We start from the raw sequence: 15,389 nt of genomic DNA, 5'->3' as shown, positions 1-15,389 counted from the left end.
TGGAGGGGAAATTTAGCACACTGAGAGGGTCACTCCTGCTACCTACATGAATGATGTCATGCTGGGAATTCCCCTCTGGTTCTGCCTCTGTTGATTTCAATCAGGAGTTTCCAGGTTCCCTGGTGACAATGTTTAAAGCCTATTTCACTGTGTAAAGCCAATGGTTATTTTTTAATCCAGTTTCAGATCTACCATCATTCATTGCATTTTTTTTTCTGTAATCCATACGATACACAAGGACTTTTAATCAACAACTTGATTCTTTCTCTCTAAAGAAATAAATAAACTCTGTTCTTTCTCATTGAGGGAAATCTTTCATTTACCAAACTGAAACAAGGCAAACTGCAGCTTTCTCTACAAGGCAAGACTCTGAACTTGCAGAAACAGCTCTGCTTTTGCTGTGCTGACCTACCTCTGACACAAGGAGTCTATCACTTCTGGTTGCCCATGAAAAGTTGCATCAGCAGCCATCAAAGATGGCAGTGAAGCTCCTCAACCTGTGCAACTCAGAATGCCTGCTGCTCCCCCATCTGCTTGTGCTCATCCACACTACTATGCCAGGCTGGATGCACTTTCCATGGGGAGCTCAAGTGGAAGTGTCTCTCACAGAGAGCTGTTATCCAAAAGGGATAACATTCTTTGTGTTGTGTCACCAGATCCACCACCACACAAGGCTGTTTTTGTTTGTTTCTTTGGTTGGTTGGTTTTTTGTTTTGTTTTGGTTTGGTTTTTTGGATTTTTTTTTTAATTTGCAGTTTCTCTATGAAAAATTTTGTTCCTGAAAAGGATTCCTCTGTTTGACTCCTTGGGGAGGTTGCAACTGCTGTTGGCCATTTTCTGTCATATACACGGTACGAAATAGCAGCCTGACTTCAAATTTGGCAGCAAGTTGGGTTCTCCTTCTATTCCTCAACATTAATTCAAGCTACTTAGCACAATAAAGTGTAATATATGACCTCCTTGCACGCCCTGGTTATACTGCTCATTAGTCTGTGTAGTTTAACAAGATTTTCAGTGACCCCATGCCTAATAGCCCACTATTCTTAGAAAAATCCCTGCCTTCCAGCACAACTGCTTGTCAGTAATGTTAGCTGGATTGGAAAGAGAAATCCCCGGGTTCAAAGCCACTCAAAATGAGGAAGGGGATAGCAATATCCCAGTTTGTCCTTCTGCTACCCTGTAATGTGAAGACAAATGGTGCTATTCCTACCTTTTTTTTAAACTTCTGCTACTGGTGTACACATTGTTTCCAATGAGGATTTGGGGTCTGCTGTGCCAAGGCAGCTCTCAGAAATAAGCAGCCTAAGGAGTTGTGGCAGGCAAAGGAAGCACTTTTAGCCCTGTTTTTCAGATATAATAGCAGAACATACAGACTTGCCTGCAATCAAGCAGGAAACCAAGGGCAGAGCAGCACCATGATCTCAGGCCTCTGATCGTCAGATCTGCATTTTCATCACAGTCCTGAGCATCCCTCTTTGTCTTTGAACTTGTCCTGCGCCAGAAGCAGGTGAGTGCTCACAGAGCTCCTCCTGCAAAGCAGCTCCGAGCACACTTGAATGCAGGGCTCTTGGAATACTTTGCAGCATGTCATCCAGGCATGGAATTCACTGCCATAAGAGGATGTTGAGTCAAAGGCTGTAACTGAGTTTCTCGAAGAGTTGAAAAACAGCCTGGTTAGTTCAGGCGGTAGGACTGCCTTTCATTTTTCTTGAGGGGTTCATTTTGTACAGGGTTTAGGGCTGCTGAGTCCAAGGCTGGGTGCTGATGTCAAGCTGCTGAAGTGTCAGACAGAAAATTAGTAAATGTATGGGTTTTGATGTGTGGGTTTTGGTATTTTTTTTTCTTTTCACTAGAAGACTCTTTTTATTTAATGTTTTGATTGTTTTGTGCGGGAGTGGCAGAAAGAGACTTTTCTCTTGCTCAGAACTTCCCCAGATGTTTCTCACAAAACTTTCGGTGTATTTGACACCCACTGAAAGGAAAACGAAAACAAAAAACCCAATAAAAACGACTCTATATCAGACTAGACAGGAAATCTCTTTCTTTGCACTTAAGTTTCCATAGGACTGATGAATGCAGCATGCAAAGTAGGTGCAATTGCAGTACTAATCTAGAGGATTTTAGAATGGGTTTTACTCTAGCGAAAAAACCAAAACGTAATAAAATTACCCTCATCTTAAAACAAACAAAACATAGGGATAAGTAAGGGGAAGGGAAGAAGAGGCAGAAGCCACCCATAAGGTCAGGTAGTTAAGTATTTTTGGACTGCCAAGGTGGTGATCTTAAGTGAAGATAATGTATTATGCAGTGGAAAGCTAATGAGACCAGGTCTGTTAAACATGGACTTGGTGTTACTTAGCTCTGGAATGCTTCAAATTACACAGGTCCAGGTTGTATTTGATCACCGCTCCTGCCCTGACAAAGTGAGCAGCAGGTTTTATATAATGTAAGCAATCATATACTGTGGGGAACAATCCTGCACTGGCAGCGAAGGGAAGCTGATGACATAATGGGTCTTTTCAATCTCGAAGTTATGTGATTCATCAATTAAATGAATTCAGTGGGATAAAGCAGCATGAAAGGGCAATTTCCCTGTAATATGCTGCCTGACGATTAACTCTTCCCTCCCTATTCCAGGCGCTCCGCTCGGGATTTACCCTCCACCGATGCGTCCGGGAGGCTCGGGACGCGCAGCCCGTTCACCAAAGAAGGCGGCCGGGGATCGAGAGGGCTCCGGGCGCTGCGGGACCAGCCGCCGCCCTCCGCGGCTGCAGCACCACTCCATGAGGGATGTTCAGCGCTGCACCCCCGCTCCGTGCGGGACGCTCAGCCCTGCAGCACCACTCCATGAGGGATGTTCAGCGCTGCAGCCCTGCTCCGTGCGGGATGCTCAGCCCAAAAGCCCCGCTCCGTGCGGGATGTATAGCTCTGCAGCCCCGCTCCGTGTTGGATGCTCACCCCATCAGCCCCGCTCCGTGCGAGATGCTCAGCCCTGCAGCCTCGCACCACCGCAGGTGCTGTGGGGGGACCTGCGGGCAACCCCGGCTGGGGATTAGGGGCTCAGCCGGGCAATAGCGCCGTCCCGCCGCCCCTCTGCGCAACGGGAGGCAGCTGCTCCGCGCATCTGTGCGGGCTGCTTGTGCATCCCCTCGCCGTTCCCCGGGTCCCGGTGGTTTCCCGCAGCCTCATCCCGCAGCGGGCAGCGGCCGGGACCGCCCGCATTGCGTCGGGGGCGCGGCGCGCAGCGTGCGGGGGCGACCGGCCCGGGGGCAGCTCGCATCCCTGCCTCCCTCCCTCCCTCCTCCCGCCGGTCCCGGCCCCCCGGCTCCCCCGCCCTCCCGCTCCCCAAGCTGCACCAAACAGCTCTCAGGTTTCTGCTGATACTGCAACGTCAAGAAATGGCTCGACTTTGTTCCTCGCTCTTAGGCATTCAGCAGCCCTCTCGCTCCTGCCACACGCGCCCAGCTCCTGCCTCCTCCTGCTGCCTCTGCTGCTGGGACGAGCCAAGACCGACTCCAGGGATGCGGCTGCAGGGCTGCGGCGCTCTGTCATCTCCTCAGCCTCCGCTGCCCAGCGCCCGGCGCCTTTTCCAGCTGTCCTAAGGGAAGACAGCAGGAGAGCCGGCGACTATCTAGGACTCTTGATTTTATTTACTAACTCAAGCCTTTTGGAAAAGGTACTTTGCACTCTTTTCCACACACTGTTCCCCCCACCCCCCCACTGCGGTTCTCAGCAGAAACTAATTAAAGCCACTCGCCCTTGGTGCAGCCTAAGACAGTGTATGAATATTTCAGTGTCTCACAGGCAGCCCTGTAAAGCGATCTCTGTGTTCTAAAGAGGGGCGCAAGAGGAGGAAGGAGGAGGGTTAAGTTTGTCGCTGCGGTTTTTGTTTTGGTTTTTTCGGATGCTGCTGCAAGACGACTTGACGCATTCCGGCACTGGCTCCTACTCCTAACCAGCGAATCTCACTCGGAACAGGTAAGGAAAAGCCCTTTCTCGCCCCCCGCCCCGCGCTGTTACACTCTGTTCTGGATGGTTTGGGTTTGGGATATCGATCTCCCTCCCTCATCTCTCTCGGAGTTGTGTTTAGCTGCTGAAAAGCAAGACTTTGCTCTCCTTGCCCTAATCCCCCTAACTGGTGTGATGAAGTTGTCAGAGCTCAGCTAAGTCTCCACAGCCAGTTAGGCGGGGAGCGCGGTGCTCAGTAGACTCCTTGCAGGAGCCGACCCCGCAGAAGTTGCTTGGGAAGCCCTCCCGAAGAGCTCAGGGCACATTCCTGCCTTTGGAAGCCCTGATGCATGTTCCGGGGATGTGTAGGAACGCGTAGGGCATCGCATGTGCTGCCGTAGTGGGCAGAGCGGGATGTTCTTGGTGGTGTGAAAGCCAATGCATTGCGCCTGAACGTGTGTGTCTGGTGGGGCTCGGGGGCTGGTTTATTCTGTTTCTCTCCTCTCCGGCAGCCTCCATCCCGCAAGTGAGCTTTATGCCTTCAAAAGCGGAGTATTTCCATCCCTCCCTTCCCAGCAAGAGGAGAGGACCCAGGGCAGTGGGGTGAAGGGAGAGCGGGGGGGCAGGTGATGGAAATTTGCTGAGTTGGCATTGCAAGGACTCGCCTCCCACCCAGCCCGTGATTTATTTATTTATTTGTTTGTTTATTTGTTTATCTGTTTGTTTGTTTATTTCTTTATTTATTTATTTTATGTGTACGTGTGCGTGTGCGTGCGCGCGCGCGCGCGCGTGTGTGTGTGTGTGTGTGTGTGTGTGTGTGTGTGTGGTAGCTTCGTGACAGCAGCTGCGGCAATGGTCAAGCTGGCAAGAAAAGTGGACGGATCGAGTTAAAGGCTAAAGGAGACGGCTGGGGAGGGGACCCCAGCCTGGGGTTCACTTCATAGACTTTCAGCCTGCTGGTTTGGGGGACGGGACAGGACCCCTCACCTCCCTCTTCCCCCCCTAAAGGTACTTCTTCCCTCTTTCTTCGCCCTCCCGTCATCCCTGATGTCTCTCCCTTCATTGCACCTGTCCTGTCCCCTTTTGGATATTTCCATTCCTTAGGCTCCTCAGCCATCCCTTCCTGAAGCTCCCCATCCCACCTCATCATCCTTCCCTGCAGTGTCCGAGTCCCCACATTCCTGTACTGCCCTGGGGTTCTCCACTCTCCTCCATCCTCCTCCTCCTCCTCCTCCCTGTCCCTCACTTCTCCCCTGCCCCGTGATCCCCTTTCCTGTTTGCCACCATGACCGTGATGGCTGGAGAGAACATGGATGAGACTTCTGCGCTCCCTGGCCACCCCCAGGATAGCTACCAGCCTGCTGCCCATGATGACCATGAGTGTTGTGAGCGTGTAGTGATAAACATTGCCGGACTGCGCTTTGAGACGCAGCTCAAGACTTTAGCCCAGTTCCCCAACACGCTGCTGGGCAACCCCAAGAAGCGCATGCGGTACTTTGACCCCTTGCGCAACGAGTACTTCTTCGACCGCAACCGACCCAGCTTCGACGCCATCCTTTACTACTACCAGTCTGGGGGGCGGCTCCGACGACCAGTCAATGTGCCCCTGGACATGTTCTCTGAGGAGATCAAGTTTTATGAGCTGGGTGAGGAGGCCATGGAGAAGTTCCGTGAAGATGAAGGATTCATCAAAGATGAGGAGAGGCCCTTGCCGGAGGGGGAGTACCAGCGCCAAGTATGGCTCCTCTTTGAATATCCAGAGAGCTCTGGGCCGGCAAGGGTTATTGCAATAGTCTCTGTCATGGTGATCCTCATCTCCATCGTGATCTTCTGCCTAGAGACATTACCTGAGCTTAAGGAGGACAAGGAGTATACAGTGCATCGCACTGACAACACAACCCAGGTCTACAAATCCAACATCTTCACAGATCCCTTCTTTGTTGTGGAGACCCTGTGTATCATCTGGTTCTCCTTTGAGCTGGTGGTGCGCTTCTTTGCTTGCCCCAGCAAGACTGATTTCTTCAAGAACATAATGAACTTCATTGACATTGTGGCCATCATCCCTTACTTCATCACCTTGGGCACCGAGATGGCTGAGCGGGAGGGGACTCAGAAAGGAGAGCAGGCCACCTCCTTGGCCATCCTGAGAGTCATCAGACTGGTAAGAGTATTTCGAATCTTCAAACTCTCTCGGCACTCTAAGGGCCTCCAGATTTTGGGACAGACCCTCAAAGCAAGTATGAGAGAGCTAGGTTTACTAATCTTCTTCCTCTTCATTGGGGTGATTTTGTTCTCTAGTGCAGTATATTTTGCTGAGGCTGAAGAACCTGAGTCTCATTTCACAAGTATCCCTGATGCTTTCTGGTGGGCGGTGGTATCCATGACCACTGTGGGCTATGGTGACATGTACCCTGTGACAATTGGAGGCAAAATCGTAGGCTCCTTGTGTGCCATCGCTGGCGTGCTGACAATTGCCCTGCCTGTACCTGTCATCGTGTCCAACTTCAACTACTTCTACCACCGAGAAACAGAAGGGGAAGAACAGGCTCAGTTACTTCACGTTAGCTCCCCTAATTTAGCATCTGACAGTGATCTCAGTCGCCGCAGCTCCTCCACAATCAGCAAATCTGAGTACATGGAAATCGAAGAGGATATGAATAATAGCATAGACAATTTTAGAGAGGCTAATCTCAGAACTGGCAACTGCACTGTAGCCAACCAAAACTGCGTTAATAAAAGCAAGCTGCTGACTGATGTGTAAACAAAAACCAAAAACCAAATCCCCACTCACAGCTTGAAGACTTTAGTGACACAGTCACACTTTGTAGATGCTTTACGGATAGTCTTTGAATGCTTTATTTACCTCGTAAATGCATTGTTGCATTGCGAATCTTTGCTCTGCGATAAAGAAGCTTCCAGGATCCATGAAAGATAAAATTTTGTTTATTTTCAAAAAGCATTTCCCACTTGGCAATTGATAACCATTTGAACTAGTTTAGTTTTAAGCCGTGTGACGTTAGACCTAAACTTTTCCTCTCCCATCTCCCTTTTCTTTTTGGATAAAGTTAACTTAAACTAAGCAAGACAGTTTTTAGAGCTATAAAGCATATGCATGGATTCCAGTAAAAATATTCTGCAAAACTGCACAGTTGCAAGAAAGTGCATCAGATAATAATAGTGAACAAATATTAGCCAAAAACCTGTGGCAAACATTTGCTGTGTTTTTTATGAAGGAGCGCAAATTTTTCCTTCTGCCCCCTTCGTGAAAGGTTACATATTTCCAACCTACAGATCCACACAGCACCTTATTAAAAACATACTTAAGCCTGGTCTCTTGCTGTCCATAGGAGAATGATTCTAAAAGGAAAATAACAAACAAAACTGAAGACAAAACATCTGCAATGCTGCTAAGTTCTCTTACATGCAGATGATAGAAACACAATTTTCCTCCTCACCTGGTTCAGAACTGGATACAAAACTTTTAGCCCCTCTGTTGTAAGATAGCACAATGGAGTTTAATATAAGCATGTTTGAATTTGATACTATTTATTTTATAACCGCATGCTTGAAACGTTACCTCAGACAATAGCGAATAAGCTTTTGTTTGAACTGAATCTTCTAAAAATAGGTCCTTTAACTCTTTTTTCTTTTCTTTTCTTTTCTTTTTCTTTCTTTTTGATTTGCATTCACCAGAAGTGCACTCCTTAATTTATTAAATCGTTGACTAGTAATTTAAAGTACTGTATTTAAGTGCGTATGTTAGTCAAATGGGAACAATAACTTTTGGAGATCAAAGCATGTTCAAATATTCAGCATTATGGCCTATTTGATTAAAGTGTAACTTGAATTAAGTAATGCATGAATTCAATGATAATAGTAATAACAATAAGAATAAGAATAAAAACAAAAAAAATGTGCTTGATAGACTGAGGGCCTGAATTAACTGATTTGAGAAACCTGATTGTTTTCCTGCATTGCTCGGGGAAATATGTTGGCTTTTGTCCAGGTGTTGTCAGAAAGGAACATATCCCATCCCTTAAAGGGAAAGCTATATGTAAAATTAAGAAGTCCAGTCATATATAGCAACACCTAAAACCTAGTATCCTTTAGAGCTGAAAGGTGCAGATGCATGCTTTTTGGTGCATTCTCAGAATGTAAATGAAACTTATCTATTATATGCATCCAAATTGCAGCAGCTGGTTTCTTTTGCAGTCATCAGTTGAGACTTCTTTGTATTCCCCTAAAAGTCACTGAAGAGACTCAACAGATTGATTGAGATAGTTGCGCAGTGCCTTTATCTTACATCCCCTAAATTGCTGAAAGTGCCTCCAGGAACTGAGCTGATCAGAGATGCTGAAGGAAAGGGCATGGCATCAGCACACTGTCAGGAGTGTTCTGTGCTGCCTCCTGGCACAGCACAGAAAAGGGGCAGAGAAAGAAGGACCAAGTGTGAGGGAGAGGGAAGCAGAAGAGGTGGGCAGAGACCACCAGTGCCCATGGGATACCTTCCTTCCCCAGCCAGTCTGATGCTGCAGTGCTCAGCATCTGCTTCTGCCAAATAACTCATAGTTCTGTTTGTGCAAGTCTTCAGGTTTCCCTTGGTTGTTTGTAGAGACATCACTGCCATCATTGTGTCTGCCCCTCCTTTCCCTGGGATGGCTTTTTTGCAGCCTGTCCCTTTGTGGCAGGATGCAGGAGGAATTAGGGACCACTGTGAACTACAGCATTGCCCAGTCAAGCAACCAGACTGGAGGACTGTGCTTTTCTTTCCCTTAGATGTCCCAGGTGGGTAGGTGGGACAGGCTTTCCAGTGCCCTCCCATCCACATCTTCTCCATCCCCTTTCAGCAGACTGTCAGATCTTAAATCCCATCACAATTTCTTTGACCCATATTCTTCTTTCTGCTCCCTATTCTTATTCCCACTGTCATTTGGTGAAGGAAGCAATGCTAGGCGAAGGTATCTTCTGCAATATGCCATCTTGACTGCTAGGCCCTGGAAGATAATAAAACTTTGATCTGAGCTAATGTAGGCACTAATCTTTATATTTTAAATGGACAAAGTTGAGGATCTTCATTCTGCACTTAGCATGTGGCCAACTGCTGTTGAACGCTTCTCCTTCCACATTGTACAGATTTTTTCTTCCCCTATCTCTCTGATATATGTACATATATGTATAAATATATATATGTATGTCTGCTCCCGTGTGTGTCACATACATATGCAGACACATGTATATATAAAATCAAGGCACTTAGAGTTAAAAACCAACCCTAACTCTGCAGTTACGCACAAGCTTGACCTGCCAGGTTTCCAGAAAGACTTGACTTTATTTCTCACTGTGTGACTTCTGTGAATCTTAGCGATGAGGAAGTGATTAAGAACTGAGGGAGCTCTAACTCCTGCAAGAATTGCAAAGCATGAGATACAACAGGGCATTACATCCTCTAAGTAGATGTTGTAGAGCTCCTTTCCTGTCCCCAGCTCATGCCCCTGGCCACTGTACACCTCTCTCCCCCTTAAATTCTAGTGGTCCTGATCTTCCCAAACTCTTGAATTCTAGGATATGACTTCTGATGTAAAAATAGACTTGAGTGCTGCACTTAGCTTGTAAAACCACCAACTGACTAAACTGAACAGCAATAATAATTTCAGTGCTACGGGACTGATGATCAGAAAGATGCATTTGGGAGATGAGGCCTCACTTTGGAAATTTCTAACCCCAGCTGGGTCTGCACACCTTAGTTTAATGTGCAGCATGATAATCATTCTGCATGTGTACAGAGAAAGGTGCTCCATGCAGCAATTCTTCTTTGTCGGGAGACCAGGATGGATCTTTAGGTCTTGAGGTGGTTTGGGGAGCCTGAATGTTGCTTTGTCCATTATAGCTCACTGCAAAGGATCTCAACACATATGGAGTACAGGAATTAACCTCATGTAGCATAGGCATGCATTTTCAACAAGTTTGACACAAGAAAAATAACAACAAAAAAGACTCTTACTCCCTTTACACAGGAGTGCTGAAATGTCTTTGTGGGCCTGAAGGTGCACTTAAAAAACTGCCTGTTCCTACCAGTAAGCATCCTTTTCTTTATTTCTAATTTTTTTCTTTTTCTTCTCTTTTTCTTCCTCTTTTGGCCCTTATATTTCTTTTTTTTTTGCCACACGTGGGCTCTCTGAGGTTGTTTATGTAATTGGAAGAGGACTGGAATTGAGCTGATGGCCAGTTTATTAGTGCTTCTCTGAAAGAGTCCAGGGAATTAATTTGGTAGGGAGCATTCTTTTGGTAGGGACCTCCCAGAATTCATGCCCATGTTAGGCTGGACAGAGATACCAGTAGATATGGCAGTCTTAGCTGAGCTGTAGTTTGATGAGGGAAAGCAGCAATTCCATCATAAGGAATCACTACACAAGCCTCCTTTACCAGCCACTGCTCTGTGCTTCTCTGCATCTTAGCTGCCCCCAAAGAACTTTTCCTTCATCCATCGGTGATGAGGAAACTTATCTGGCAAGAGCAAGGCAGCAGTGCACTGCAGTGCAGAGGCAGGAATCCTGTAGGCTGGTAGAATTCCCCATCTGGTCCTACCAGACTTAGCTCTAAAGCACTAGGGAACAGGCAGAGGAAAGTGATGAAAATGCAAGACTCTGCACCCCATTCCACCAGAGAACCGAGGGATTGCTGCCAGACTGCCAAGAGCAGTCTATGTGGCAGCTGCAGCACAGACAATGACCTGGATTTATGCCTTTAGGAGGAAGTTAACATGAAGTAAGCCAGGGTGTGAGTTCTCAGCATCCCAGCAAACCCATGCAGATTCCCTGCATGGAATCTCCTTAGCCTTATGTCCGCGGAGGACTTCAGGAAAGCTAATCTGAATTAATGAAAGGTGTACATTTAAAGCAGATTTGTTAAACTGCTTTAAAGCCCAGCATGGACATTCTGTTGCAGTATTAAGGCAACCTTAATCTGATTTGGAGTCATTCTTTTTGAAGGAAAGTAACCTGAATTGAATTAAGGCTGCTTTAATTACGAACACAATGGGGCTTATTGCAGTTTACGTCATCTGCCTCACAAGTTCATTCAGACAGATAAACCTTTAGTAATCAGTAGATGTACCAGAACTGACCCTGCTTTGCCAGGGGGTGGCTGGGCAGGGTGTGCCCACGTGCAGCAAAACTTTTAGTACAGAGTGCTGGGAATTCACAGCCTGGCTTACTGATCCTGGTAACAATTTGAGTGATTTCCTTCCTCTTTTCCTGGTTTACATGTTTGTAGGTGTGATGAGGGTCAATCTCACTGCTTTCTGGGAACCTGACAGTGATCATGGCCCAGGATAATTAATTTCCACTTAAAAAGTGCTAAACTTGACATACCGTTCATCACGTGGCCAAACACCTGAAAGACAGTACAAAGCACTAGAGATAGGACAAAATGCAGCAAATATCCTCTTGTTTCCAGCACTGATTTTACCCTCATGGAGATTTCAGGGATCAGACCCTTCTTAGCAAATCACGTGTTTGAGGCTGCATTGCCCCAAATCAGCAATTGCAACAGTCGCAACTTTTAATGACCATTTTTTTTAACTATGGGACAATTGGTTTTCGTTAGGCAGATGTTCAACAAATTAGTTTCTGTTAGGAGAGAGCTGAATCCCAAGTGTAACATAAATACCTGATTATTTCTAAGCATAAAGAACTGAGTGTGTTTCATTTTTCCACAGTTCACACTTGAATAGTGCAGTTTCTCAAATGCACATATATTAAAAAAACCCAATAAACGGAGGACAGGAACATCTGAAATCTAGTAGGAAAAGGTGGAAAGTTGTATTTCAGAACAAAATCTTTTGTATACATATGCAATCTATGGAGAGAACATATTCCTTTCCAAATATTAGCTGGATAACTGTTACTGGAGGGGTGCCATTCTGGATTAATCTTTCCCCCTAACATGAAGAAGAGAGAGGTACTGCAGCTTTTCCAGGAATGGTCTGATCCTGTAGGCTTCCAGCAGCCTGATGCCAGTGATACTTAGAGTAATTTCAGACTCACAGGGGTGCAGAACCAGCTCCAAAGTGTGATTTCCCCTCTATACTCACAGAGCTGGATGGAACTGGAAATCTGTCCTTACAATTGCACAACATGGCAAGTTTGTTCCAGACCTGCCCATTGCAAATCTGAAACAGGCTCCTTTTCTGAGATGCTTTAACCAGGGACCTACACTTCAGGTTTGGTTGGACTTACTTCAGGCTGAGTTTCTTTTCTGTTTTCTGTTTTTCTGGCTTTAATTAATCAGCTGTAGGGAATTTATTTTTCCTGAAATGCTTATCAAGTATTCTTAAACGTGTCAGTATTTGTATCTGCAAAAAAATGAAACTTCAGGGTGTTCTACTGTTTCTCTCAGTACAGGTGAACTTGCCACCGGTGAGGTCAACAATTTATGCTGTCAAGGCATAGCATGCTTTGTATTTTCAAAGGAAATAAAATTAAACTGAGGTCTTAACTGAAATTTGTCTCAAAGTTTCTGTTAATATCTGTGTAATTCTGTATATTTCACCTGTTCACAGGCTCAAGCAAATGTCACTACAAGTTACAAAAAAACCCCATCTTTCATTTCAAGTTTCTATAATAAAATGAAGACACTGCATTCAGTTTCTTTAGGTGCATCAGTCTTTGATCCATGTTATTGTTTCAATGACATTTCTATAAATATAATTGGGATCAAATGTATATTTTACTTTTGTACAAAGTAAAAATGATATTTTTATGACTAAATTCAGCAAACCCTTACCTATAACCTGTTAAGATGAAATCTTTTTTTCCTTTTCTTTACATGTAAAGCATTGTTTATGCAGTATGTCAGTTTGAAATGAATAAATAACAGCTGTCTATAGAACTGTAAATGGCCTCTCAGACATACCTCTGACTTTAAAGATCAAGTATTGCCGATGTGAAATGTATAAACTGAATAGTCTCCATATGAAAGTGCGCCATCAGGGCAACAAACCATTTAAGCTGACACAGCTGTACTTATTTCCACCATTTACAAATCGCTTATACTTTGGTCAAGTATGTACTTCATTGTCACATTACAGCTCATTTTGCTTCCAATAGTGAAATTGTTTGACTTACCATTTTTAGAACATCTGATGTTATGAGTTCTTGAACTATTTGAAATGCATAGTTTTCATCTATGCAGTTTTACCTGCTTCTGTACTCGTTCATCTGTTCATACTTGGCATAAATTAAAGATAATTTTTAAGGATCTTACCCAGGTTTATTCTGTCTGGTTATTTTCTGGAGTCTGGTTTCTCTGCTGTCACTATTGGCCAGTTCCATTTGAAATGAATGGTTGGCTTATTGATGGTTTTCTTACTGAATGGTATAAGAAGTGGCAATGTAGTGAGTGGGAAATATGGCTGTGGGCTTTGAGAGTCTTGTTAATGTCAACTCAAGCTTTACAGTGCAATTAATCCAAAGGTTTGGGTTCAATAGGCTTTGGATCTAACCTTGAGTAAGTAATGTTGTGGGGCCAAACTCTGCTGCCTTCACTGCTGAGACATCACTCAGTTCCACCAAAGTAAGTGGAAATAAGGTTAAGACATTGCATTTTCCAAAGGCTTGTGTGTATCAATCACTGCCTCCAGCATTATCATCTAAGCGCAGAATTGAAAGCAGGTTTCATGGGGTTTGTGTTGGGTTGAATGTCAGCAAGTCAAATGGATTTGATGTTGTTTTCTTTGGAAACTGATTTTTCAAGGTGTGTTTTGTGCAAACTGGTCTGATGCAGCCACGTGTGCCGTGTCTCAGTGTTGTGTCATATATAAAGAAGGCAATGACCTACATGCTAATTATTTTATACCAAAGTTGTTTTGTGTTGGGAGTCCATCTAGAGAGACTGACAGGTCTTTCTGTAGGTTGGTTCAGTTTGTAACATGAGATACATCTACAGTAGAATGCTGATTCACACATGGGTGAAGTGAAGTGAAAATACTCTGACCTTACATGAGGCAGAACATTTTGCTTGGCTTGTCATGTGATTTAATTTGCTTACTTGTTTTGCTTTCTTGGTCAAGAAAACCTTTTGTCAATGAAATTCATCAACATCTCCAAGTATTTAGTCAGTCTACAAATTACAAACTGTGAAAAATTGTTTTGTTGAGCTGCCAATAAGGATTTGCAGTTGTCAATCATAAATGGGTCTAGTCCAAGTCATTTGTCTGTTAGCTGCTCTGTGGTGGTGGTCTTAGTTCAACGAGGTGCTCATGTGCATGCCTCACTTCAAGGGTGTGATCACTGTCACTGAGTTTGTTGGCTCTAGATGTGTCTAAAGTCTCATCGCTTCATCTTCTTTCTTGTGTAGAAGAAAAGCTTGTTAATCATCTCTATGGTAGGAGTCTTCTCCCATTTGTTCTTAACAAAGCTCCTGTTGTATTGTTTAGGTTGAATTGTAATGTTGCTGATGTTTCCTGAATCTCCAATTCACTTAGTGCACAACCTGTTCCTGTATCCCTCTACTAGTTTCTTTCCATCTTGGCCACACTTCATCTTGTGAAATAATAACCCCAGGGCCTTCACTGGTTCCTACATGGTCTGTCTCACCATACAAGGATCTAGCTCAAAAGCTCCCTTTCCTTAGGACTGGAAATACATACAATTCTTGTATCACAATCATACAGGGTTTTGGAAGAAAGACCTTGCCTGTTTTCATCTGTGCTGCCTTCTCAGCATGGAAAATGCTCCACTAGGTTCTTTTGGCCATGGTGCTGACAGGTTAACATCTCATACTGTGTCATTCCTCATCTTTCCCACAGTCTGTGCAGTCACTACCCCTTGGTGTATCTCATCCTTACTGGGATATGGTCAGGTTTGCTAAGTGGAGGTTTTCAGGCAAAACTCGGTACATTCAGGACCAAGTCTTAGGGCATGGTTTTTGCCCTCTAAAATAACTCCATAAACAAACAAACAAAAAAACAAAGTTGTCCACTGGGTTAGTTGAGCCTCTGAGTTAGTTCCTTACTCAGAAGTAAATGTGTGGGGGTTTTCCACCGAAATGCAAATCCTTCTATGTTGTCTTTTGTGTTTCATAAATCACAAAAATGTTGCATTTTGAGTCCTTCCTTTGGTTACACCAGGCCACCTACTTGTCTTGTAGCATCTGAGGCATCCTACACTGAGGAAAAAAATGTGGATCTGCAGGCATAGCTTAGACAACAGATGTGATGATCCATGGAATAGGCTCCTCTTTCTTAGCTGCACTGACACTTGGGTTGTAAGGGGAGCAAAAATTCAGCAGACTTTCAGCACAGAGGGGAACAGACCATTCAATAACAAGATGCTATTTTCATATGTTACCTTCTTTATGTATTATAGATGCTTTCAACATAAATTTGATTTACCTAGTCTTGGGGGTCACTCAGCTTGCATGTGCTGTTTGATTAAGGGATA

General features: G+C 44.8%; 1 protein-coding gene across 1 annotated transcript; it reads left to right on the top strand.

The window, feature by feature from the left end:
- Positions 1-4,889: 4,889 nt before the first annotated feature.
- Positions 4,890-13,211, top strand: KCNA1 (potassium voltage-gated channel subfamily A member 1). The gene has a single exon (XM_071551469.1). It carries the CDS (start codon positions 5,234-5,236, stop codon positions 6,707-6,709), a length of 1,476 nt encoding a protein of 491 aa, XP_071407570.1. The 5' UTR covers positions 4,890-5,233; the 3' UTR covers positions 6,710-13,211.
- The last annotated feature ends 2,178 nt before the right edge of the window (positions 13,212-15,389 follow it).

The sequence above is a fragment of the Pithys albifrons genome, chromosome 3, assembly GCF_047495875.1.
Source record: "Pithys albifrons albifrons isolate INPA30051 chromosome 3, PitAlb_v1, whole genome shotgun sequence".
NCBI classification, from domain to species: domain Eukaryota; kingdom Metazoa; phylum Chordata; class Aves; order Passeriformes; family Thamnophilidae; genus Pithys; species Pithys albifrons.
The sequence above is the reverse complement of the archived record's forward strand: the minus strand, read 5'-3'. Positions and strand labels throughout refer to the sequence as shown.

Coding starts and splice junctions, on each gene's coding strand:
- KCNA1 (XM_071551469.1), top strand. CDS start 5,234: ATGACCGTGATGGCTGGAGAGAACATGGATGAGACTTCTGCGCTCCCT.